The 27,855-nt window shown below is 43.4% G+C and overlaps 1 protein-coding gene across 1 annotated transcript in view; it reads right to left on the bottom strand.

Annotated features, from left to right (window-relative positions):
* The window catches only part of LOC147708844 (pantetheine hydrolase VNN2-like), a 130,934-nt gene that overhangs the window by 29,916 nt on the left and 73,163 nt on the right, over positions 1 to 27,855 (bottom strand). Inside the window, exons 4-5 of the mRNA XM_086927466.1 lie at positions 11,500 to 11,788; positions 9,246 to 9,616 (exon numbers count right to left, since the gene is read on the bottom strand). Coding sequence (XP_086783592.1) covers positions 9,246 to 9,616; positions 11,500 to 11,788 — 660 coding nt within the window. The remainder of the gene's footprint in view (positions 1 to 9,245; positions 9,617 to 11,499; positions 11,789 to 27,855) is intronic.

Genomic DNA, 27,855 nt, shown 5'->3' with positions numbered 1-27,855 from the left:
AACAGAGAGGTTGGGAGAAGTGTGGGGTGGACCCTAACGGGTTTGGAGCAAAGAGCTGCAAGGGTGGAATTGAATATCACAGTGAAAAGGAGAGAAGTACAAAATTAATCAAAATATAACAGCAGGAGGGGGTTCTCGAGGAATAAAAAATTGAGAGCCAAGGGGCACTTGCTAATTATGTGGCTAGGCAACAAACAGAGAGAAAACGGGAGAGTAAAAATGGAGAGGGCGATTGAGAACAAAAAAGCTGAGGGGTGAGATGGACTAAAGACAGAGACAAAGTAAGAGAGGGAGAACCCGCGAGAGATGACAAAAGAGGAGAGGAAAGGGAAGGGGGAAACAGAGTTAGAAACGGGGGAGGGAGTCCAAGGAGACAGAAACAGCGGCAAGAGTGAAACCCACAGCTCAGAAACCATCCCTGAAAGGCTCAGCTTTTGTCTGAGGGCCTAATTAGAGCCTGAATGAGGGGGCAGCGGGGGTGGCTAGTTGTGTGTGGGGGGGACTGTTGAGGGTGGGGGCAAGGTAAACATTATTGGCTCAATTTGGCCACAATGTAGGGTTTGTTAAAATTACAAAATGCCAAAAGATATTAGCTTCTCATTGGGGAAAGGGCAGTAGTTTAAATCCAATTGGTTAATGGACGATTCCGGTAAATTATGCATGTTTTCATGGCTCTTTGATTGCGTTCAATTGATCTAATAGAGGGGAATAGGAAATACCTCCTCCTATCACGCCTAACCCTCCATTATCACACTGGAGCAGCAGATCCAGGCTGCCCAATGAAACCAGGCATTACTGGGTATGATCTCATACATAAGTGCCCCAAATGCCCGGGCCAGGTGAGGTGCCGGCGCCACAGTAATTGCTGCCGTCAACACAGCCTGAACCCGTAGTGCTGGCGCCAGGACTTGCTATAATGCCTGCTCTGTCCCTGCATGGTCCTCGACTTTAAATGACATAATAAATTAGGTGGGGATGACCACAGTTCATTCAGAAAATTGAGAGTAACAGTCATAGCAGTTGAGGTATTTTCAAACAGCAGTGTTTTGAGGGTTTTCTCGAGGAACAAGGTGTCAGAATAGGGCAAAGGTTTGAATATAAGGCGTTCCTTATTTTGGTACTGTTTACAGAACCCCCTGGCCAAATCCGGTTATTGACTTTCGTACCGTGTCATGATTCAAACTACAATACAAAGAATACATAGTCTTCTCTCATCCCTTAGACATTGTTAAAGATTGCCATATTGGGGATGTTTTGCCATTGTAGGGGGGGCAACCTACCTTCTCGTTCATCACCCCACATCACCCGGGTGGGACTGCCAGTCCCACGGTGCAACTGCTGCTGATGTCACTGGGGAGGCATGGTTACCGCACTCTTAGTGCTGCCTCCCCACCGGCGGCACGGGAAGCCTTGCTGTTTTTGTGGGGGCCACCTACCTTCTCCTTCCTCACCCGCATAACCCTAGTGGGACTTCCAGCCCAGGCCCCAACCGGGCCCATCCACGCCCCTCATAGCCCAGAAGAGGCCGGGCTGGGCCACTTCCCTAAGGACTGCTCTCCGCTACAAAAGGTACTGTGTGCACTGGCGCTAAGCACCGAACTGTTGGGAATGCTAACCAATGCCCCAAATGGGAAGTAGCTTCATTTCCTTCTTTCCCCCTCTACTCTGACCGTTAAAAATTAAGGGGGCTATGTGTAAAAGGAAAGCGGTGGAAGGAGGGACAGGGGCAGCATATAAGGAAATAAAAATCGAAGGAAAAACTAAGGCATGCAGGGGGTAACTGTGTACTCAACCGCATTGACGACTTGCTGGTCGAATGCGAAGAAATCTTAGATCCTCCAGCACTTGACCACGACCCGACCCCAAAGATTTTTAGAACTAATGAGAGCCCCTCAGCAAACAAATGTATTCCACTCATTTTTGGAGAGTGAATACAAGCAGCCAAATCCCAGAGCAAACCGTCACTGATAACAAAGAATTATCAAACGCTCTGAAATTGAAGCACTTAAGTCCATAATAGAAGTCCTCACAGGGCAGGTGAACCATCTGCTCGAGGGAGAAGGGGGGTCAGTGCTACAGGCACGTCACTGGGCACATACAGCCCATAGGAAATCATAAGGTCTACCCTCCCAATGCCGCCCCCCCATTACCCCACATGGAGCAAGTAGTGAAGTGGATACTCACCGCCCGGTTATTGTCGGGATATGCAGAGTCCCTAAGGCTATCCCAGCTATGTAATCACATGCTAGGAGTCCCCCCACTTTGCCCAGAGAAGCCCAGGTTACAGAACATCTATTAAAGTATTCCCCAATCCAGTGTCCAATGGCTGAGAAACAACTGTCCCTCCTGACCCTTTATAGTATTTCAATGACCAGTGTGCCAAAATTCAGAAACCTGGCGAGACGCAAAGAGGACGACTCTCTTAGGAACAAAATCAATCCATTCGATTCGCCATGTAAGAGTATGTAAAACTGCGATCGGGATGACATATTGGGAGCCAAAAGACGCATTCTACCCAATAATCTTACCGATTCAATAGAATGGACCCTGGTGGATGGGAGGCTGGCACTCAATCTAATAGCCTTAGATGCTAGAACTTCCCCGCAACATTCAATATACAATGCAAGTACTAGGTGGCCTATAATTCACCCCTATTTCCCTCTAATGCCCATATTACCAAGCCACACCAACTGTCCCCCCTAGCAAAATGTGCCTCCCCACTCGGTCGATTTCATCAATAAATTCGACATTTGCATTCTCCAAAAAACCTAGATTGTAACTCCAGTATATATGCAGGGTTTTGTAGCATTGTTGTGGCCCAGCAACCACTTCCAAACTGGGGTGCCCTTCGGGGGGGTGGGGGGGGGGGGGGGGGGGGTAACATTGGTTACAATCGCACTTTGTTGTAAAATTCTAGAGCCACCAACTGACAGCCGAGACATTCCTGCAGTCAAATCAAAGGGTGACACAGGCTATACTCTTGACATCTACAACGTCTATGCAAGAGGCACTGGAGGAGAGAAATCAGCCACCCTATAATCTCTGGAAGAGATACTTGACAATAAGGTGATCCCATATCTATTGATTGCGGCGGGTGACTTCAACGTAACCATATAGCCTTTAGACAGGGTTGACATTTGTGAAGTCAAAGAGGAGGATGAACTCTGGTCCATCCCACCTCTCGACTTACCCCCCCTATCAAGAAGTGGACCCAACCGTCCTTACAACTTAATGCCTTGGTACTAGAGCATAGGCTGAGAGCTACTAATGGTAGGTCAAAGGAGGAGAAAATGCCTTTATTGGTTGCATTGACTACATTTTACTTGACCTAAGGCTTTAGACAAGCCTAATGGACATATCCGTGGAAAACAATCACCGACGGTGACCTCAACCCCCTAAGCCTGAGACTGGCATCCCCCTGGAGCAACTTACTGAGTGCTGCCAGGGACCATTCTTATAACCAAAGAGCTGTACCCAACAAATGATAAACTTTGTATTAAATGTCAAAGCATATGTGGGGACGAAATTAAACTAGAGACCATCAAGCAGGACCTACTAACCTATGCGGCAGAAATTGAAGCTCAGAAAACCCAGGAGTGATATGCTTGCTTGCTATTTTGAACAGTTGGCACAACAGTTCGTTGTTCACTTGCACCACTCAAAGCGTAGAATGGGGAAAGAGAAGCAGCAAACCGGGTTCTCATGAGAGTACAGATTCCTAAGGAGCCAACTCGCTACGCCAATTAAAACAAAGAGCAAGGTTGCCGTTCGAATCCTAAGTAGGTCCTACAAACTAACCATAAATAGAGCAAAGAGGAGTGGCACGAGATCAAATGGAGACAAATTGGAAAAGCATGTATCCTTAAAGATTAAAAATAAATTGGACCTTAGTGGCAAGGGGGGATCTGAAGAGCCAAAAATCACTTACCAATAACATCTCAGCAGGCGTCTGGCAGGAACACACCGTTCCATCACGCAGGCAACCCACTTAAATCTACCAATAGTCAAAACTGTGGACCTTTTTTACCAAAAGTGAAATTTTGACCTCAATTGAGTTAATCATCCTATTAAAAGCCCCAGACCTTGACGGAATCCCAGGCAATCTATTTCGGCATGATAAAGCTAACTGGTCGCGCTATGTTTTGGCACACTCAAATGCCATCACAGGTGGTGCCCCAATCCCCGATTCATGGAAGGGAGCGGAAGTAATTAACATCTTCAAGAAAGGTGAGAGTAGCCTCCCGAGAAACTACAGGCCCATAAGCCTCCTAGATTCTAGAAGGAATTCTGTCATACCCATCTGGAATTTAGGAAAGGATATGAGCTTACCACATCCTGTCTCCTTTCCAGGTTCACTATATCTATAGGTCACTACACTTAAAACTTATAAGTCACCCCTATAGCAGGCCTTAACAATCCTGAAGGCAGGGGGCTGGGTTTTTAGTGAGAGGGTGCCCCTGCATGAGCAAAGCCTCTCTGCAGCCTTCGAAGACCATTCTCTCGGGTTGTCTGTCACTCATCTGGACATAGAGGTAGAGGTGCATTATAACCTCGCGGTAAATGCTATCTCGAAACCGGCTGCATAGAAACATATCGTGTTTGGTATCAAACACCTGGGAATCATACCTTCACACCGGTAAACGGTGTGGGAGGTATGATTCCACCCTTCTGAATCAAGCTTCGTGGGGTCACTGGTCTATTCGGTGCCAACCTTCTCGACCTAGTCAGCACAAAATGGATGCTGACGACCAGAGACACATTTCTGCAATCCTGCTGCTGAGCCAAGCTCGAGCAGAGGAAGGCAGCACAATAGGCATCCTGTCACAGAGAGGTGTGACCATCTCCCAGACAGGATTTAGTGTATTGGGGCTGGGTAGGTGCACTCTGAGAGTGCCTGAAAGTCTGCACTTGGGGCACATTTGGTGTCCCTGTGCATAGTCCAACTCAAACCAGTTCAGGGAGCTGTTGGCTCCTGCTCTGGTGTGAACCTGGACAAAGGACATGGGTGTAACCACCGTCTGTCCTGACCCTCCCCTAGGAGGGTCCCTCGAATCTGTCCAACCCCCTCCAGTGGGTACAAAAGGGCTTGCCTGGCTGTAAGACTTTTAGGTTTTACCAGGACAAGATTCTTCAAGAAGTGACCTTCGACTGTCTGGACACTCTGGACTTTGCTGGACTTCAAATGGGCCAGACTTTGACTCCCTCTCTGTCCAAAGCTTTGTCTGTGCCCTTGCTCCATACAGGCTCTGTGCAGGACCTATGGTGCACGTACGACTAAAGAATCTCCCTTGGAGGGAAGGAGTCACTCCCCTGCCTCCTCGCACTGAGTGCTCCGTGGACTGGTACTTTGCAATCTTGCTTGAGGCCCCCTCATGACTCCTGGTAATTTGGCCTGTGGCTCCTCCTGAGGGTCATCTTGATTACTGTTGGGCTTTCCTGGTTGCTCCAGATGTGCCCTGACTCTCCATTGCTTGGTGAGTCCCTTGGACCTTGCTGATCTACACCGTAACTTGCTTGACCGTCTTGTGTGGGTTGCTTTTGCCAAGGCTTGTTGGTGCTCCAGCCGGACACCGACCAATCAGCACTCGACATTCTTTGTGGGAAAGCTCACATCTGGCTCCTGGTCATCCTTGACATCTTCTGATCCTCGTGGCTGCAGAGTCAAGCATCCCTTCTTCGCACCTGAAGCACCCGACATCGGTGGGCATTCGTCTACTGAGCCCCTGGTCTCTCCGAAGTGACCCAGACTCTGTCCCCTCTGCTTTCAGGATCCTTCCTTTCATAATCCAGGCTTGGATTCCTCTGGACCCTTTTCACCTTCACTGCAGCAGTACTTCTTCACAGCCCTCGATTGAGAACGACAGCGGTGTCCAACACCACTCCAGACGTATTTACCCAGCTCCTCTGGGATAGGTAACTCAGGTACTACAGTATCCATGGATGGGATGGCTCTCCAACCTCTTAAGTTCCAAAGGGTTTGCTCGAAGTCTTCCTAAAAGGGTCCTTAAAATTTTAAATTGCAACCGCGACTTCCCCATAGAATTGTACGGAGCCTGCGGTCATGTTAGCACACTGCAACCGTCCTCCGTGGGGTCCTATCTACTCACCTTGGGTGGTTCCTTGGGGTGCCAGTGATTCTACGTGCTCTATACCTTGTCTTAACTTAAGTCGTCATTGTTATACCACTTTTTTAGTATATGGTTCGGTCTCCCCTGGAGCCAATCAATCAATCAATCAATCAATCAAGGCATTTATAGAGCGCACTACTTACCCGGAGGGTCTCAAGGCGCTTGGGGGGGGGGGTGCCGCTACTGCTCGTACAACCAGGTCTTGAGTTTCTTCCTCAAGGAGAGGTGGTCTTGGGTCAGGCGAAGGTCGGGAGGGAGGGTGTTCCAGGTATTGGCGGCCAGGTAGGAGAAGGACCTTCCTCCTGTTGTCTCTCTTCGGATGCGGGGGACGGCGGCGAGGGCGTGGTTGGTCAATCGGAGGTGGCGTTTGGGAGCGTAGAAGTTGAGGCGGTTGTTGAGGTAGCTCGGGCCTTGGTCATGTAGGGCTTTGTGTGCGTGGGTGAGGAGACGGAAGGTGATTCTCTTGTTGACGGGGAGCCAGTGCAGGTCTCTCAGATGTCCGGAGATGTGGCTGCTCCGGGGGATGTCGAGGATGAGTCTGGCTGAGGCGTTCTGGATCCGCTGGAGTCTCTTCTGGAGCTTGGCGGTGGTTCCGGCGTAGAGGGCGTTGCCGTAGTCCAGTCGGCTGGTGACGAGGGCCTGGGTGACCGTCTTCCTGGTCTCGGTGGGGATCCACCGGAAGATCTTCCGTAGCATGCGCAGGATGTTGAAGCACGACGAGGTGACGGCGTTGACTTGTCTGGTCATGGAGAGGGAGGAGTCCAGGATGAAGCCCAGGTTGCGTGCGTGGTCTGTCGATTTGGGTGCGGTGCCCAGGGCGGGGGGCCACCAGGAGTCGTCCCAGGCGGAGGGCGAGGAGCCCAGGATGAGCCACTGTGTATTGTGCTACTTACAACTGTTCTATTGACCTTGTATTGTGTGCTGTGGATTCTATCCTCTTGTAGAGGATAGTAGAGAGTGTTATATTAATAAATACATATTTTTATATAACTGCTGTGTGATTCTCCTTCATTTAATTGATTCAGGAGGTGATATTCTGGTAAAACGAGCTGCTTTACATTCCTTCAAGATTAAGCCTGAAGGCTGCTTTCCACAGCTACCACTAGGATAGCTTTCTAAAGGTTGTTTTTTACCTCATACATCATAAGGGTCGTTTGGGCTGGTGCAAGGTGCCCACTTTAATTAGTAGACAGCATATAACAGGCCAACTTCTCACAGGGATGCCCATGGAAATTCTGACTCTAGTTATCTGCCTCCGTGAGGATAACTATGCCAAAGTGCACTGAGGCGAACAAGGCCAACTCATTGATGATATTCAAATCAATAGGGGTGTACGCCAAGGGTGCGTTTTGGCACATTCCTTATTCTTGCTCTACATCAACTGAGTAGTTGTAACGCTTTTATTTGCAAAAGACACCCTTTTAGTCTCAAAAACTCCTGGGGGCCTCCAGATACTTTTAAATCAATTCAAAGCTTTTAGCAACATGCAAGGCCAAGAGATTAATAAGACAAAAACAAGGCACATGACAATAAACCTGCACAAATCATATAGAGGGCGACCGACTTTTGGTGGTGCCCCGCTAGAGAGGGTTCGCACCTTTTAATTCTTGGACATCAAACTTACGGAAAATATGTCTTGAAAACCTCATCTCACCAAGGCAAACTTGAAGTACAAACAAATAGTTGGTGCCCTAAAGAAAGATCACTGCCGCTCATATACTAAACCTGTTGCAGCCGCCCTAGAGATATACAACTCTAAAGCTGTAAGCTGGCCTTACATGCAGCGGAACTGTGGGGCTTTGAAAGAATGGAAGATCTTAACATGTCGGAGAACACATTTTTAAGGAGACTGGTATCACTTCCCCAAAGCACATCACTCCATCCTTTGAGGTTGGATGTGGAATGAAATTCTATTGCCGACTTAGCCAGACTACGCCCACTGCTCTTTTGGCAGAGATGAAGAACAACACCCAAATTGTGCTCCTATGCCACTGCCCTTGAGTAAGTTACTTCTCTGAACATAACTAATATTGGCGTCAAAGGCCAATGGGTTACTGGTAGCCCCCAAGTGCCACCCAGCAAAAAACAAGCAAAAACCTGTTTTGGTACTGGGGAGCCCAGATCAAATCCAGGAACACCAGGAAGGGTAGGTTAACAGCAGAATTTACTGATTTTAAAATGACTAGATCTCTGCTACCTCGACCTTATCCTGTCACCTACGGACAGGAAACTATACATCCAATTTTGATTTGGCACACTCCCCTTAAATTATTTCGCAAGCACCTGGTCTGGCAACCAAACAAATTCCAAGTCCTGTCCTAGCTGCTCTACTCCTAACGAACCACTTGAACATGTCCTTTTCGCCTGTCAGGCATATTGCCTCCCAAGAGGCAGGTGGCTTACGCCCATAACAGTCTGCCCTGTTCCCATGATGCACTGGGCCAGGGACAGACTGATTTGCATATAGCCAGGTTCTGAGCTGGGATGGTGCAGTGAGCTAAATAACGGTGATGGATCAAGCCCTGATCTTTGGACTGGGTAAGAGTGGTCTGCTTAATTCAGACACTCTGTTCATCACCACCCCCTTTTCTGTAGCGTGTGAATTAATTTGGCTGTTTTACATTTTCTATGCAAATGTATATAATGTATTTATAAGTCTTTGATTGATTGATTGGCTACTGTTTTTTAAAAAAAGTGCAATAATTCGCAAATAAAGAAAATCAAAACAAAACGCCCACAACAATGTTTTGGGGTTTAACAGGCACATGACCAGAGTGGGAAGGAGGTTTATGGCCTGCCTATCATTTGTTATTAAACACCAGTGAAATAGTTCCTTGTGTAAGGATTATAAATGTTCCAATTTTAAATTTAAATTACTTGATTAATAAAAAACATCATTTGGACTAAGTCAATTGACCATCTCAAATGTTCCTTTAATTTGTTGTAAGAGTTTGAAAAGTGTTTAGATCGTTAGACCTTAAAGTACTAATTATTCAAACAATAGTATTGGTTTGCAGTAGCTGTTCGTACAGGGCTTTCCGTCAATGTGAAAATAAAATAAGCATTGGCGGTCGAGCAATGTGCAATATCAAACACATCAGACACAATAAAATGTACCTGCAGATAAAAAGCATTCGTTGCTGTATGCATCCCATCGAATGCACCGAGGGCATGAACTTCATCATCTCGTTTGCCCACCATGCTGTAACTCAAATGGCAGCACAGCTCGTTGTGGCATACAGTGTAATTCCCTTGTGCCTTTGTTAGCTCGGTGAAGGTGAAGTTGTCATAGATAACCATCGCTTTGAACTCATTCTCGCCTGCTGGAAATCTTGGTATGTTTGTTGCGTATTGGCTCCAGTTCACAGTAGAATGCATTGGCCGACCTCGAGGTTGATGAGATACTTGTGCTACCACCAGGTGACCCTCCTCATCTTTGCTGTTGTAATAATATTCTGCCTTTCCATGAACAGGGAACACACCACTCCCTGCAGAGAAAATACAAATAGAGATTCCATACAATCAAAAGTACGTTTTTTTCCCACTATTAGCTTGAATTTGAAAGCATTTAACATTTGTTTCTTTTTTGGTTTATTGTTTATTATTTAAACATTGGTAGTTTGTCTTCATCCAAAGCTCACAGAGTACAGACCTAGTGAATTGCGAGCAATGGGTGTGTCAGGGGAGAGAGAGAGACCATTTGGGAGCGTGGGAAGCAGGAAGTGAACAGAGTGAGTGCTGGAGACAATGTAAGGTTGAGGAGTGGGTTGTATAACAGAAGATACTGTCTTGAAAACAGGAGTGCAAATTCATGTTCTAGATTGCTGGTGCACCAAAGAGCAACCACATTGGTTGAAGGCAAAAATAAGAACCTGATGCCGCATGTGGTGTCAAGGATGAGTAGAAATGTATACTTAAGTCTTGCTAGGAAGTGTTGAATAGACTCACGACAGATGTCATGGATGACTTAAAGACAAATAAGTGATTTTTGTGTTTCATCTGCTCTACTACAATTTTAGAGATTAGGTGCGAGTCCAATGAATATGACGTCTATATGACGTGTGCTGTATGCTGTGTGAATTATGTGTGTATGAAGTGTGGCCCGAATTACTAATTCTCATTTTAATTCTCTTGGCCAAATTATTTGTATGCTTGTCATACCCATAGGGTCTTTTACCATTCTATTGGGCCATTCTCTATTTTTTTTATTTCTGTGGCAACTCAGAGGGAAGATATGGGGTCCAATGTATCAATCATTTTGTGGTTGCAAAGCCCGTGAAGCTCAAGAATGCAGCCTTGTAGAGAGTGCATTTATTCTATTGTGTGTAGACCTTTATGGAAGGTATTTTGCTTTGTATTCTGTGTTCTGGAATGTTAAATGTGCATCTTTCAGATTACTGTCTGCACTTGATGTGACCAGTCGTGGGTACATTTTATGGAATAAACTCATCTTCACAATAATTGGATTTTCTGGATTCTTCATTTATTCAATGTGGAGATTGTATTTCCTACAAGCCTATAAAAGGCATTTTGTATCTTGAAATGCCTTTCCGATTCTCTTCATAAATGATAATCAGAAGGGGTATGACAGGGTGTCTAGCCCTAATTACGATTCATAATTAAATGAATCCCGGATTTCTGACTGCAATTACAGTCATAGGCCACTGATTTGATAACTAAGTTAGTGTGGTATCTAAAATGCAAAAGGAAAGCTGTGCCCTTGGGACAGCTCCCCTTTAGTAAGTCATTTTGGGCGGCGTCATGGAAAGCAGGGTCCATAATGTCCCTCTCTACTCACCCGATGTCTTCTGGAAACATTCTTTTCTAAAACAACACTTTTGCCCTTATCCAACACAAGCTTCTTACAAAGAAAATGTGAATTATGTGAAACATTTCACTGGCCTCTTTTCAATATATACATATTTTACTTTTCAACAGAGCCTCCACTGCATTAGTTTATTCACAATAATCTCACTGGTTACAAATTTGATAGAAACCTAAATAGTCCATGTAGTAAAAAGGAATCCCATTATTAATTTTTGGAGCAAAATTTTGTAATTTAAAGCTGACAAACATACACCACTGCCATTTTCTCAAACAGTTGCGTTTTTTTAGGCAGATAGTATTCATGATTCCTGCTGGATGGTTAACAGTCAAGCACTTGCCACAGATATCTTGTGATATATGGATGAAGAGTTGAAATACTGACAAATCCAACTCCGCCTTTGTTACAGCTGAGTTAAAAAATGGAGTACCACTAACAGGGGTATTAGAATCGTCTTTTATTTTCAGAGCTTATGTATGGTAAAAATGTAATAAATCTCTTAAGTTGTTCTAATTATTATCCTGTTTATGTTCAGGATCTTCTTACCTGTCCACTTCAGGCTCTTTTTGTTGATATTAGCAGAGAGAAGGTTCACGCCCATGGCCTTTGCCCATGCCGGATGGATCTCAATTGCACTAAAGTGTGGCAAAACATTCCTCCATGCTGTAGGAAGCACAACACTGTCCACACGCTGCTCATCAACCAGCGCCACTGCTGGATCGTAGAAGAGTATATCAAAGCAAGTGAATAAGCCAAAGTTCCCAAATGATGTGTTGAACGCCACACGCTGTGGTTTCTCTGGTCTGTTGAAGTAATCTTCGAAAAAAAGATGGTACTGCCAACAAATAATACATATTGTGTCATTTCAATGAGAATTCACTTACACGTTTTCCTTCTTTAATTTATATTTAGTCGAAAAGACCAAAAAGCCATACAAACACGGTCGAAAGCTGAGTATGATAAGATGAAGAAACCTTGTAGATGGTTAAAATCATATGTCATAACAAAGGAGCATAACAATTACAATAAAAAATAGTCATTTAAACAACATTGAGTTACAAAGCCTAGCTACAGATTTTAAGAATAGGCCCACTGTGTAGAGACTACAAGTACATTTAAGCAGCTCTACCATTTTAATCTCAGTTTTTTGGCTCACTGGGATAAGCAGGCCTTTTGACAAATGTTTATAAAACGTAAAAAAAATTATAAATAAAGTGCAATAGGGTTTGGTCAGATGTTTGATTGCAAGGGCAATGGCTGTTGATGGCAACATCATATTGACCGAGAGGGAAACATAGGGGCATATTAGCAAGAACCTCGTTAAAATTATCGCCGTTTTAGCGGCAGGAAACTGCCGCTAAAACGGCGATAATGGGCTTGCTAATATGCGTTATAGAATTCCAATAGAAGCACAGGTTAGATGTCCTGCACATCTAACCTGGGCTTCTATTGGAATTCTAAAACACATATTAGCAACTCCATTATCGCCGCTTTATCGGCAATTCTCTGCCGCTAAAATGGCGATAATTTTAACGAGGTTCTTGCTAATATGCCCCAAAGTTTCCATCTAACTGAGCCCAGCTGAAAACTAGTGAGTAGCAATATCTCCCAGGGATGATTGACCCATTCAAAATATGGCTCTATTCCAGGACGAGTTTGAATCGTCGCATAAATTATAAGGTTGTCAAATGCACACATTGCCAAATCCCTATCCCTGGCCTTCTTCTAAAAAATAAATTCCTGTACCCACAACCTGTCTGCCTTCTTGATGGAGGTTGAGTTGCAGATGAGGGTAGGTCTTCCTAAACTGGAGAAGTTTGGCTGGATATACCTAAGCAAGGGTATCGAAGATACCATGGAACACGTCAAGCAATCCTCTCTATTAAAGGAGACCTGAACATTACGCCAAATGAAATACCAGAGTAACAGAGGGGTCAGTTTAATACTATGTTCTATGTATACTAAGCCAAGCTCTTCGTACAACATAAGGTTATGACTGCTGAGAACTGCTCCAACAATCTTTGGCGTACAAAGGAGACTGAATACAGTGGTTCGCTTTGCAATTGGGTCGACGATGTTTCGACCTCTTAAGAAATACGAGGTTTCATCAGGACCTATGAATGTGGGACATCTAAAATCAAATGAAAAGGAAAATAAATGGCCTGAATAGGAGTGGTAGTGAAGGATCAAAAGAGTTTGGAAAAAGATTCAACTCTAATACCTGGGTTCAAATGCATATACTGTCAGATGGTAATGCAAACACTCAAGGGAAAAGTGACTCCATGGGATGGGAAAGGTAGTACTTACATAGGGCCCAGCCGGGCGCTATAGAGAGGGTACAAGAAGGTTGAGAGGAGTTGTTAGCAGGATTGGCTGCAAAATTGGTAGATATTGCAATAATACGAACTTACCCCTGTGAGAGGGAGGGATCTGACAATATAAATAGCGTGTGTCAGTTAAACGTCTGTATTGGGAATGGATAGACCGTAAAATCCTTTTTGGTATGAACGTCTGGAGAGGTATAAAAAAGGCGTAATCAATATAATGAGTAGTGTGGAAACAAATTGATTCTCATTGAGCATGTTAGATGCGTTAAAAAAGGCTCACCTCATGGAAGAGGCGGTTAAACAATATGAAGTGTAACCGAGTTCAAGACAATTAATGTCCAGGTGGCTTCAGAATTAATGGCCGCTACAGGGAGAACTGCATCAGTCTGTCTCCTGCACAGATCAGACCCAAATGCGGCGTGCCGCATGGAAATAATTTCTGGTCACGTCTTGGGCAAAAGAGACAGCACTACCAATCGAGACAGCAATTAGCTAGGCTGTACTAGGATAAGGAATGCCGTTTGTTTGTGGCTGGGACTGAATAAAGTTGCAGCAGATGGAAATCTGGATGTGACGTGCAGCAAAAGAATATTTAACGTCGCGTTTGAAGGAAACAGTAAGTGCAAGCAATCCAGGAGATCGATTTGCTAGAGTGTCCTGTGAGCGAAATACCGATCCATGTGCTTGGTGTTGGTGCTCATTAAATATGTTAAGGATGGAGAAGATGTAGGCTGGACTCTTCTATTATCGAAATCACAGATCCTGTGGCTCATTACTTATACGGAATAAAGCAAGGATGGTAACAGTGATTTATTATATTTTATTTAATGCATTTTTATAAAGCGCAGACTTTACCCGAAGGTGTCAGAGCGCTGTACAATAGAACCAGTTACGTTACATGAGAGAAATGGTACAAAATAGAACGTCACAAAAATCAACAGGAGAGGTAGAGTAAAACCATATAGGCAATCACAAAATATCTGACACAGCAATCAAGGGTGGGTAATAAATAAGAAGATGTTACATATTTACAATGATGAACTAACTTCCTGGAGGGGTCTGAGAATGAGGGTATTAGTTCTGAAAGTGTCTTTGAAAGAGAAGAGATTTGAGGTCAGCTTTGAAAATCTGGATGGAGGTGGTGGCACGGAGCAATGGCGGAAGCGAATTTCAGATTCTCACCGCATTACCTGAGAACGATTGAGCCATCGATCTTTCCTTTTAGAAGGAGGGGGGCTCAAGCAGAAACTTTTCCGTATTCCGAGAGGGTCTCGAACCTGCTGACATTTTCATTTTATTCGCCAGGTAATGAGGGGAGTAAGTGTGCAAGGCTTTATGGGTGATGCAGGCAGTTTTATAAATGGATCTTGCCTCAATAGGAAGCCAAAGAAGAGAAGAAAGGATAGGAGTAATGTGGTCACTTCGTTTGGATCCGGAAATAAAGCAAGCTGCTGGGTGGAGGACGGATTTGAGAGGGGAGAGGTGCGATTTGGGTAAGCCAGTCAGAAGAGAATTGCAGTAATCCAGTCTAGAGAGAACTAGCAATTGGACCAGTGTTTTTAGGTCTTTCTCAGGGAAGAACCGACGGATCCCCCACAGAAGGCGCAGCTGGTATCGTGCGTTCTTAGCAATGGAGTTGATGTGGGAGATTAGGTTGAGTTTTTTGTCAAGTATGACACCTAGGGATTTAGCGCTGTCGACAATGATGGGTTTATTGTTTAGTAAATTCAGCTGATCCATCCAGGATTTAACTGGAGGAGGGGAGAGAGAGGTAGATAGGAGGAGGAATTCAGTTTTGGTGGGATTGAGAATGAGTTGGTGAACTAACATTAGTTGTGAATAGAGTTCAGATTAGAGTTGAGCAGTGAAAGATCGTGTGCAGAAGACACCTTGAGGTAGATTTGGGTGTCATCCGCATAGAGATGGTAGAGGATCCCGGTTTTACTTAGGAGGTTTCCCAATGGTTCCAGATAGAGATTAAACAAAGTGGGTGCAAGGATAGAACCTTGAGGGACACCTTGACCTACCGCCAATGGAGACGAAAGACTGTTCGCTATCTTGATCATTTGGGATCTGTCCGAGGGGAATGAGGCAAACCATTTAAGCACTGTGCCTTCCACGCCCATTCTCTGTTGAAGAGTGTTAAGGAGGGTGTTGTGATTAACAGTGTCAAAGGCTGCAGAGAGGTCAAGAAGAATCAGAAGGCACGATTCCCCAGAATCAAGTTTATGCAGCGCATCATCAATCACTTGCAGCAGGGCTGTTTCAGTGCTGCAATTTTGGATGAAGCCAGACTGGAACACGTCAAGGCGATTATTGTCCATAATATGTAGGGAAAGTTGTTTCGCAACACATTTTTCTGTGATTTTAGAAAGAAAAGGGAGGTTGGTAATGGGGCGGAAGTTGTTGAGGTCATTCGCATCTGCGGAGGGTTTTTGTTGGATTAGGGGTAACCTGTCCTGTTTTGAGGGCAGCAGGGAGGGAGCCTTGACTGAGGAAGAGGTTAACTAGCCTGGTCCAGGAAAAGAGAGTTTTGGTGTAGAAATCAATGGCGATGCCACTTGAGACGGGGTCAGAGGAATGGTTGGAGGGTTTGGTTTCAAGGTTGCATTTGAGGAGGTCATCTTCAGAGATGGCAGCAAAGTTCTGCCAAGTGACTAACGATTTTCGTTCCACAATGGGGGTGGGGTGGGTGACCTGATCTACTAGTGATTTTACCTTTTCATCAAAGAATAAGGCGATTTCTTCTGCTTTCTTTGAAGAGCCCTCAGGCTCGATGGTTTGGGGAGAGCAGTTAGGGTTTTTGATGAGGTGAAATAGTTTTTTGGGTCGGTTTTTGGCTGAATCGATGAGAGATCTGAAATGTGATACTTTTTCATGGATTATGTGCTTGGGGTATTTGGATCTTGCCGAACGTAAAAGAGAGAGATTGGTGGTGGATGTAGATTGTCTTCACTGTTTCTCCAAGATTCTAAGGTTTATCCTTTCATCATAGAGAGCGTTGTTGTACCAAGGTGCTGAGGGGGTGGGTCTTTTCTTTTTGCTTTGGAGTGGGGCAAGTATATCGATTTCGACTGCTAGGACTGAGAGGCAATGGGAGGTGAGATCATATGTTGTACCCTTTAATTCGAGGAAAACTGAAACCAGCCACGAACAAACAATCGGTATTCCTAATCCTAGGACAACCTAGCGAATTGACTATCTCAATTGCTAGTGCAGTCTCTTTTGCAAAAGACGCAACCGGAAACTATTGTCATGCCGCACGCCGCATTCGGGTCTGATCTATGCAGGAGACAGATCAACGTGGTCCCCCCCGTAGCAGCCGTTCATTCTGGCGCCACCTATACATTAATTGTCTTGAACTTGCTTACACTTCGTACTGATTAACCGCCTCTACCCTGCGGTGAGCCTTTTTTAACGCTTCTAACACACTCAATGAGAATCAATTTGTTTCCACACTACTTAATATATTGTTTAAGGGTTTTTTGGTCTATCCGTTCCCAATACGGACATGTAACTGGATACACAGTATTTATATTGTTAGATCCCTCACACTTACAAGGGTAAGTTGTTCGTATTATTGCAATATCTACCAATTTTGCAATATCCCTGGTATGCAGTCATTCCTGTTAATGACTCCTCTCAACCTACCTGTTCCCTCTCTATAGCGCCCAGCTGGGCCCTATATAAGTAGTACCTTCCCCATCCCACTGAGTCACTTTTCCCTTGCATGTTTGCTTTACCATTCAACAGTATATCCATTTGAACCCAGATATCAGAGTTGAATTATTTTCCAAACTCTTTTGATCCTTCACTACCACCCCTATTTAGGCCATTTATTTTCTTTCTCATTTGATTTTAGGTGTCCCAAATTCATAGGTCCTGATGAGGCCTCGTATTTCTTGAGAGGTCGACAAGTCGTCAACACAATTGCAAAGCGAACCACTGTATTCAGGCTCTGTCATTGTTACAGGAGACTGAATGTTTATTGCAAAATTAATTAGATGGTTGCTTTTTGCTTCTTTGTATTTTTTCGAAACCTTTATGTATGTCACAACTTGTCACCTTGGTATATAGGTTTCACTTTTCACTTGGAACACCATACACGTTTCTTGTAAATTTTGTGGATTTTTTAATATAAATTACAATGCATTTTACCTACTGGGCTTCCCAAGTGCTTTTTTGCAAATTACTACATCTTCTCCTACATTATTGCCATTGTGATGAATTAGTATCAATATTAGAGATATTAGGATTATTTTCATATTATTTCCACAGGTACCATTGTTTCCTTGTTATCCAATAATCTTTAGAGCATCCTGTTTTCTTCTATATGTAGCTTATTTGTTTTACAATAACCACAAATCCCAGCAATATGTATTAAGAAGGGGACACACCTACGCTTCAAGATCTCAACAAGTAGGCAAATGGGATTGTTTCCTTTACAACCTGAGACATTAAAAATAGCACCAGTCGCACATAAGAAACTAACACTCCTGTTTATTAGATTTGGGGTTCAGCTAAGATTTTGCTCAAAAGTGACACCTAGCTATAAGAAAGATTGTATTCTTTCAATATGCTTGCCCTTAATGCTCCTGGTTTAAGTTTTCACGTTCTTTGGGCCACAGACCTTAACAAAGGTTTTAAAGCTGTTGGTTTCAAAGCTAAGGCTCTCCATAAGGGACAGAAAGCTATCAACGGTGGCCTTAAGTCCATTGGGGGTTATAGCTAACAAGATATCATCATTAGCATAGAGGAGAATAGGCACAGATTTATTCTTAATTACTGGGACATCAGCTCCTACCTCCTACAATACTGACTTTACCTTGTTAATAAATAATAGGAAAAGAATGGGAGCCAGCACACACCCCTGACAGATGCCTCGCTGGAGACAGGAGTCAGAACATTCTCTATTATTCCCGTATTGCTCTGAAGCAGAGAGATAAGAGCGCAGTGCTCTCAGAAACTGCAATAACCCCTTCTCCAGCTCCATCGCGGTCATAAGGTCCCAGAGCTTGGATCTATTAATGCTATCAAATACACTAGAGAAATCCATCAAGGCAAGATAGATAGCACTATGCTTGAACAATTTTACTTGCTGATAATTAGGTGCAAATTAAGACATTGTTGGATTATGTTGAGTCAACACTGAAAGCCATACTGTACCCACAATAGGACATTGTTGTCACTAATCCATAATTTCAGCCTGTCCAAGATTGTGAATCCCACTGTTTTGACAGGCCAGATCCTGTTTGTTCTCTTTTTTGGAACTGGGACAATAATCGTAGCCCTCCAAGGCTCTGGAAAACCAACCTTTAAAGGAATTAAAAGGGGTCCTGAGAAGGGGTGCCCAAAAACTCAATGTTACTCTTGTGCAGGTCCATTGGAACACCATCTGGACTGGGTGCTTTATTGGCCTGGCTCTGCAAGATAGCCAATGTAACTTCTTCCAGAATGAAGGAGATTTCAATCAGCAAGTTAGACTGGACAGAAACGGTCCCTCTATGCTCTTCCCTTCAGATCATAGATATGGCAAAAGTGGTTTACTCAAGCTTCCAGAACAATGTTACAACTGAGGGCCTGCTTAGGTGCATGGGACAATGAGTAGTTGTTACCCAAATTCCAAAAGGACCTGAGTCCTTAAGTGTGCAGGCCTGAACCAGTCTATCCAAATGCTCGCTCCTCACCTCAGCTTTCCTCTCAGCAAGGACCCGTTTATACTCCTTCCTACAGTTGGCAATATCCTTACTATCCTCTAGAGATTTTCTCAAAGCAAGATTAATTTCCTGTTGCCTGCAGGCTTTATTAAACCAGGGGTAACCACTAAATCAGTGACCCTGAGCTTTTTCGTAGGAATGTTTTTCTTCACAAGTTCCAGGTACACAAAGGAGTTAACTATGATTTGCCTATCAACTTCAAGAGAGAGGCAGTCTACAATATTCCTCAGGTTGCCAGCCATGAGCCTGGTAAAATTGTGTGTGATGTCTGTATGTGCCCATACCAATCAGATTATCTTTGGCTAGATGTATTTGACTTTTCTTAGCACTGTGCACTTTAGACTCCCTAAATTGAGGTCAAATGTTAACAACTGCGATTAACCTGTCTGTTTACTGTTTGCATTTTAATTGGAAATGCATCTAAAATGGGAATTAGCATTGTGCACCTTTGGGGTTTTGAAGATGTGACTCATTGAAAACGTGATGTTTCTCACTGCTTTTATTCCTTTTAAATTATTATAGTATTTAAGGAAATGGACACCTTTCAAAAATATTAGGTCTGATTTTATCATTACTTGAATTTAACATAGGAGTATATTTTGTTTTATTTTCAGAGTGGGAATTAAGGGCCTCATTAGGATAGCGGTGAGACTCAGGCTGTTGGTGGCAGTCCCACCGCCATCCATAGAAGCCGTCCAAATGCTGAATTATGATCCAGCGGTTGGAGGCATCGGTCATATGGACTTATTTCTGCTTTTACAACAGGCTTGAGGATTCCAGTGGGCAGCAGTTGGACCGTAATACCTACAATAAAGGGCATCGCCAGAGGGATTATAATGTCTGTTTCCCTGGGCCTGTACATGGTGGTCAGACCGCCATGTACAGGCAGATGGAAAGGAACTTTGGGGGCGCCTAGCAAGGCACCCGTCACCCACTGGCCTCTGCTATGGGGCTTGGGGGGCACATGTTGTGCACCCCAAAACATCATGATGCCATGTCACATGGTACATGGATGTTTGAAACATGCCTGTTTCTATTGTGGCTTGTGCTGCAGCCCTTGTCCTGGCCACTGCACAAGCCACAATAGAACACAGCATGTTTCCGACTGCTTGCACGGTGGTCGGATCGTAATTTGGCAGGTGGAGCCGCCGACTACTTGTAAGCCGGTATCCATCCTTCAATGATGACGGTCGGACACTCATCTGCCACCATCATAATAAGGCCCTATGTCTTGACTTATTGTATTGTACCAACTGTATTATGGTGGAATGTTTTTAAATGGCTGCTTTTATGGTTTATCAATGCAATGAACTGAATAACGTTTATTTGATTTGATCCTTGCCCACTATTAGTGAGTTACCCACAATAACCTCCCTTCTGCCTTTCACAGGATGGCTGATAGAGAGGTGCAGAGGATTGAGGTCACTAAAAACTTTAGCAATAACTCTACAATCAGCAATTCTAGTTAACAAGTTTCTTGTGACAAAAACGTTATCTATGGTTAAGCACTGACCTCTCCCAGTAAATGTGGCTAACTTTCCATCGCCATAATCAGAGAACTCAAGAGCATTACATATATCAGATTGGCGAGCATAGGAAAGAGCATGGCACCTTTGGCGCCTCAATTCTTGCAGGAGAATTGAAACCAGGATGTTTCAAAGAGTTGTGACCCATAGAGACATGAAGTATCCATCAACTTGACATTGTAATCTCCAGCTATCAACAAATTAAAATGTCCCCCTTTAAACAAGAGGCTAGCGCACAAGGAAGAGATAAAAGAAAAAAGGGCAATATAATTCTTGTTGGTCCCTAAAGAAAAATAATCATTAAAAAATCACAATAAACAGCCCACGGTTGGATGGCCATTTTAAGTTTAAAAAAAAGAAAACCCTGGAAAAGCCTGCTTTTTGTGTCGATGTTTGTTATTGAAAAGTCAAGGGAAAGATTAAACCAGGCTAAGAGACCAACGCTAGCCCATCCAGAAGGTGATGGCAGGGCATGTAGATCAAAGCCCACAAAATGTTACAAAATACATCCTCAAAAGCTTAGGTCTCCTGTAACAAACTGTCAAACTGCTGAACGAAATTCAACCATACCTGGGACTCACTCTTAGCTTTTATCCCTGCAATATTCCAGATAAGAACGTTAAAGCAGTATTTGGTAGCTTGATCTTCTTCTAAAGAGTTAGTATTGTTGGCTCTACCTGGTGAAGACTTAGGAATAATTAAGCTAGCTAATGGATCTATGAGAGGTCCCTCAGAAACCAGGGAATTGTTCATAATGCCAAGAGAGCAGGCTTTGCCTTGCTTGGCACACGCTCCTTAAATGCCAGCGTCTGGGAAGAGCTACTCAGATGTCGCACTTCACTGCCTAGGGACTACCTATTTGGATCTCTTGATGTGCTAGGCTTATCCGATATTTGGGAAACTGCCATAGACCACCAGTCCTTCAAAAAGTTGGCAAAATAATCTGCCCGAATAATTTCGGCAATAGAAGATAAGAAAGACCTAGCCAACAGGGCGCATGGATGGATAACGGTGGGAGATTACGGCAAAATACGGCCACAAGCATATCTTAATATCGGGATGAAAATAAAAATCAAAGAAAAGTTCCTGAAATTGCGCCTTGGAGCTATCCCGATATTACCGCACCTGCCGCCATGGGAGAGAACTCACGCCTCGGCCCTATGCCGCCTGTGTAAATCTGGCAAGGAGGACATCATCCATGTGATATGTATTTGCCCGAGACTAATGGACCTGAGGCTCAAGCTGTTGCTACCTTTTATTAGATCACATGCCGTTCGGACCTGTAGGCAGGCAGTTAAACTTTGTTTTTCCTCCAGCGATATTAAACTGAATTGTCAGGTTGTGAAGTTCTTTGATTTAATGCAGGAAAGATTCAAGCACACTTGAAAGACTCATTGGGACTTAATAACAACCTTGAATTGACAATAGTAACTGCTGTATTTTAAATAATTTGTACTGTTATATGGCATTTTAAATAATTTGTACTGTTATATGGCGTTTTATATTTTTGTAAAGATTTTAATTAATCATATACAAATAAATATATTACTTACTTACTTACTGTAACAAACTGTCAAACTGCTGAACGAAATTCAACCATACCTGGGACTCACTCTTAGCTTTTATCCCTGCAATATTCCAGATAAGAACGTTAAAGCAGTATTTGGTAGCTTGATCTTCTTCTAAAGAGTTAGTATTGTTGGCTCTACCTGGTGAAGACTTAGGAATAATTAAGCTAGCTAATGGATCTATGAGAGGTCCCTCAGAAACCAGGGAATTGTTCATAATGCCAAGAGAGCAGGCTTTGCCTTGCTTGGCACACGTTCTTCAACTCAGTCCACTGTGGCCAGATTTGAAAGTGTCTCAAAACAGCCAGAGATAGGGATCCCATGGTATTGTGGCACATTTGTTGGAGAGGCCAGTCTTGCCACTGTGGTAGTCAGATTAGTGTAGAAGATTAGAGGCACATGCTTGATCACCTTTGACTAAATCAGACATGATTTAGCTTGGTGGCTCAAACCGATTAAAAGTAACAATGGCACGGTCCCCATCGAAGCATTTGGATCATGAACCGACCCACTGACTCTGCAAACCATTAAGATATCATCAGGGAGACAGAAAAATTTGTATTCGGAGTTGACCATTGAGTGACCATATTTTTTAGCTGGGAGGTAGTTTCAAAAGACCATGTGTCAGCCCAGGGACATTAGCCAGAACTATCATATATGGGCCGGGTGCAGGCAGTAGGTGCAATGCAGGCTCTCCCTCTCCTCGTGTATGTTGCACCCGTGCCCCCAATTCCTGTATCTGGGTGCTACCTAAGAAGGCAATCCTCCTAGAGTGGGCAGTGTTCTCACCTCTACGTTGGCCAGCCTCTGAAACCACTGGAAGGCTAGAAATTCTGACAGTTAAATTATGACCGCCCAGTGCGGAATTAGCGGGGCACCTATTAACAGAAATAGGGTTTACACAACTTTTAGGCTTGCCCAGCCAATGTACAGCAGCAATATAGGCCTCACTCCTGCGGGGAATGAGATTTTGATATCAAATTATGATTATGATCAATTTAATAATTTATCTCATTCGTCATTTTTTTTGGACCGTTTTTATCTGTCATTGAGTAAAAGACAATCCCACATAGGTTAGACAAACCCCATTAACTGACGCCACTCTGAAGAACCACTTACAACTGATAAAGTTTTAAGAGTTTTATATAAAGTTAATTTGAATGCGATACAATCCACTCAGGATAAAATCTCAAAGTATACAAAATACAAAATCAGTTACAATATCAGCTGCTTAAGCTTCGATGTGAAGTGGTTCCTTCTGCGTCATCTGCAGTAAGATAAAATAATCAAGTTAACTGTCCCTACTCTATGCTACGTGACATCCCTACTTCGCAAGTTTCTTCCCTAAAAAGGTGTCAGCAGTTTGACTTCCAAAGAAGTTCAAACTCTCTTAGCCTCTAAAGGAAATCTTAAGTTTCAGAAGCAGTACCCTATCTGCCTACCCATCCGCTCTCTCTAAGGGTCCTCGGCCTACTGCTCCCTTGCGCTCTGATGTCTCAGCGCATCTGCTCAAGGCATCTACCCTTCGCCCTTGCTCTGAGCTCCCTGCTGGGCTATTCGCTCGCCTTTGCTATCTTATCCCCGGGGTGCTGTCCCTAAAATACACAATCATCGTGTGGGTGGAACGCCCCTTGACGCCCACCACGGACTTCCCCCGATGATGTCAACTTCCTGCTTCTTCCATTGGTCCATTCCTTGCGTCGTCCGTTAAGTTGACCCTTCTCCTTAGATGTCATCTTCATCACCTCATCATCGACTTTTATTGACTCTTTCAGATCGAATGTCATATGAACTTAGACAAGGCTTTAACTTATCTGTACAACTTCTTAACCTTCTAGATCCTGTGAATGGTCTTTGTCAAAACATAGTCCACCTCAAAAGTGTCTCTCCTCACGTTCGAGCAATAAGCTCCGTCCGGCATTGTCACCTTAAATCTAACAAGTGCTAGACTTCTTGGCTCTCACGTCCACATCAAACTATTTACGACTTTTACAAGCCCACTAAATCACATACATTTGACTATGCTCCTTCGAACTCTTGGTCAGTCGGGTTACAAACACAAATGACCTAAACTCTTCCAGCATTCCTACAGAAACCCTCTACACAGTATAACCTTTCGCATACATTTATATATTCGTATTTTAGCAAAAGCCCTAGTTATACTTAAATACGTTCTACATCAAATATATGTAATACATAGAATACGACTGCATAGAATATAACTTATGCATTTTCCTTGGTTACATTGTCACGTACGTTCTCTTCATTACTCCACGTTATATTCCTCCACGTATATGTCTTTCCACGTTATATTTCTCGCCGCTTCTCCAATTTAAAGTTACACACGTATACGAATTCTACTGTGCACGTTCTACCTTTCGTAAACACTTCTACACATTCCTATATTTACCCATCATGTATACGGGCCTTCTAAATCTAATGCATTTTTAACATGTGAATACATTTACATTTCCTATACCATATTATCACGTTAGTTGGCCTTTATGCTATAATTGTCAACTTTACATTACGATATGCATTTCATTCCTACGTTTATAACATATACGTCTAAATATGGCTACGATATACTCTATTTTCAAATTGCGCTCTCTCAGTTCCCCCCTTTGATGACTTTTAGGAGTCATCACTAAAAGCAATTTGAATACATCTTTTTATACAGAACTAGTTACATCAGTTCCTCTTTTTATCGATTCAAGTGTTCTTAAACTCTTATACTGTTGATCTTGTAGAACAGCTAGTGTCCTTTCCTGGTCTCTCATTGATCTTTGTAACTTGTTCGACCTATACCACTTATACAATTTTACTAATCCTAATAATGTAATTATACAAATTAATACTATTAATACAGGCTTTAAAATATACCAAACTATACTTTTGCCAAGATTAGCAAACCAACTTCCAACCTTTCCCACTCCATTTCCTACTTTTTCCCAAACATTTACTTTTGATAAATCTTCAATTTCTTGATGAATCTGTGTAATGTTCCGTATGACTTTCTCAAGTGATTTTGAATTATCAGGAATATAAGTACAACATTCCTGAACTTTCAAAGCTTTACAAACTCCGCCTTCTTTTGCTAATATCACATCTAAAGCAAGTCTGTAAAACCATTGCTCTAATCGACTGCATCTCACCTTCTACTAACATTAATGATCTTGCAGTACTAGCAGACAATCTATCCACGACTGTCGCTAACCTTCTAATCTTAACATCGTTAAGAATCAAACCTAACAATGGAAACATCGCTCCAAATACATCTCCTACTACTTCTGCATCTCCTACTTCCCTTTTCGTTCTCCTCGAAGCCTTTCCTTCTATGGTCGCTAAATCCTTTGCATGATATATTTTGGGGAAGACAATTGCCAAGTAACACGAACCATACCAATTGTCTGGAAGTTTTACATAGGCATTTCTCCCACATACAAAATACACATTCGGAATAGCTTGCATCCCTTTCATAAAATCTTTCGTGTAGTACTCTAGTTTAAAAGAGTGCTCGCAACTAACTTCACCTACAAATTCACTCTCATAATACGTTTTGCTTCGAGCTAAACATAACTTCCCTTTCTGCGTTCTATCCAATGCTATTGGACCATTGCTACCTTTCTTTTTATGTGCCTTCTCTTCTTCTGTCCAGTCTATTTTCCATTGTCCTGACATTTTTAGAATCTTCTGCCGTCTGCATCGGTCATCTACTTGTGCTATAAACCTTTTCTCTACTTCTGATACTTTGCAAGTCAGATTATTTCTACGTGCATATGATGTATCTAATGTGTCCCAAGGAAGAAAGAATTTAGCTAATCTATCCTCCTTTTTGTAATAGTCCCACTTATTCATCTGCTTATAATTCGGAACTTCAGGCAGTACCGAATCATAATTTGAAAAGTAGTACTCAAATCCTTCTCTACCATAAAATATACTAAGCAGTAAACTACATGTTATCCCATAAGTCAATGGGAGATGGTGATATCTAATGCCTTCGTCTACAGAAGCCGGCAATTGCATACAAACGTAGCAATCTTTGGCCTCCATGGCATCGATATATTCGTACAATAATTTGGCATATGCATTTGACCTAAAGTTTCCCTGTGACTCGTCTATGTGTAATCTACGAGCTTCATCTGCAAGTAACGCCTTTTCACGTATGACAGTGCTCTCCTCCTTCTTTCCCACAAGAGCAGGTTTCAAGGTCGTTACAATTTTTACATTCGCTATTCTTTTATCATTCTCATGTCCTGTCATGTAAGATATCCTTACTACTATGATTATGAGGAATATCACTATTGCTATAAGTGTACCTACTATACATCTAGCTTTTCTGTTTGGGTTGCCGTTCTCCATGTCATCAAAACAGCGTACCTCGTTCTCTAGCGAAAATTCTCTTTCCAGTCTTTGGTTGCTTGTTTGCTTTCACAGTCTTTAAAGTGCTTTTTATCAACAGGTATCTTTTTCACCACAATGTCTTTTTCTCTTCTTAGCAGCAGACAACCCTAGCCCTTCTCCGTCCTCTAAATGTTAATCCCTAATTTTATTCTTCTTTCCACTCGGCGCTAGGTTATCTTCTTCTTTATAACATACGTACAAAAGTCTTTTATGCATCAACAATTATTTTTGGACCTGCAGCTTTCACAACAATTATTAACAGTTCAAAGCGAATAACTTTTTCTTCTTCTTCTGTCATTTGCTGACCAGCTGTTGGAAACTGTAATCTTTTTAGCACTAGATCTTGAATTTTACTCAAACGTGGGGGTATGGGAAGTGTGAAAGTCAGTAACCCCTCAGTCTCGAGTCCAGGCGCCAACATCCATATCTCCACTGCCACAAATGGATCGAGATCGATTACTTTCACACTCTTCACTCTCCCAGATTTCTGTCCCCAATACATCTGCTAGATAAGTCCACTCTGGGGTGGCGTACCTTCTGCAGGGCACACGTACCCTTCTTGATCTTCGTGGACTCTCAGTTCCTGAATCTGTCGTCTCTTCCTCCTGATCCGATCCTTCAGCGATCGGGGCAAGAGTTCTTTCCTTCTTCCTTTCCGAACTTGGCCTTTTCCTTCTCTCCGGCCAACTGGCTTCGTTACTCTTCGTCTTTCCGCTCCTTGTTCCAGGACCCGTCTCTTGGTCACTCTCAGTTTGCTCGATATCTATGTCGGACTCCCAATTACTTTCTTCTCCTGAGGCGACTTCGGTCCCACTAGTGTCCTGACCTTCGTCGTCCTGTTCCAACACAGTTTCAGTTTCTTCGATCACCTCCACAGCTTGGCTTTCCCCCTCTATGGCTTCTCCGCTTCCCGTCGGATTTTCATCCGAGAGAGGAGCTGTGTCTTCTGGAGGTGTTGGCACTCTTCGGGTGTGTGAGGCATGTATCCAGTTTGGCAGACCTCCACACTTCACTGCGGTATTCGTTACAAGTATGACTTGAAACGGTCCTCGCCAACGCACGTCTAAGCAGTTCTTCCTGACATGCTTCTTCACCAGGACCCAGTCTCCTGGACTCAGGTCATGGCACAGGTCTTGTACTGATGGAACCTCTGCAGCCTGGACCTGGAGGGACACAGAATTAACGGCATCAGATAGTCCCTTGCAGTAGTCCAAGATCAAATCGTCTGTGATGTTCACTAGCGCTGCAGTCGGAACCGATGGCAATCTCATAGCTCTCCCCATTAGCACTTCGTGTGGAGAGAGGCCTGTTCTTCTATCAGGTGTGCTACGTATGCTCATAAGAACTACTGGAAGTGCGT

This window comes from Lissotriton vulgaris, chromosome 6 (assembly GCF_964263255.1).
Source record: "Lissotriton vulgaris chromosome 6, aLisVul1.2, whole genome shotgun sequence".
NCBI classification, from domain to species: Eukaryota; Metazoa; Chordata; class Amphibia; order Caudata; family Salamandridae; genus Lissotriton; species Lissotriton vulgaris.
This window is presented reverse-complemented; position numbering and strand designations above follow the sequence as displayed.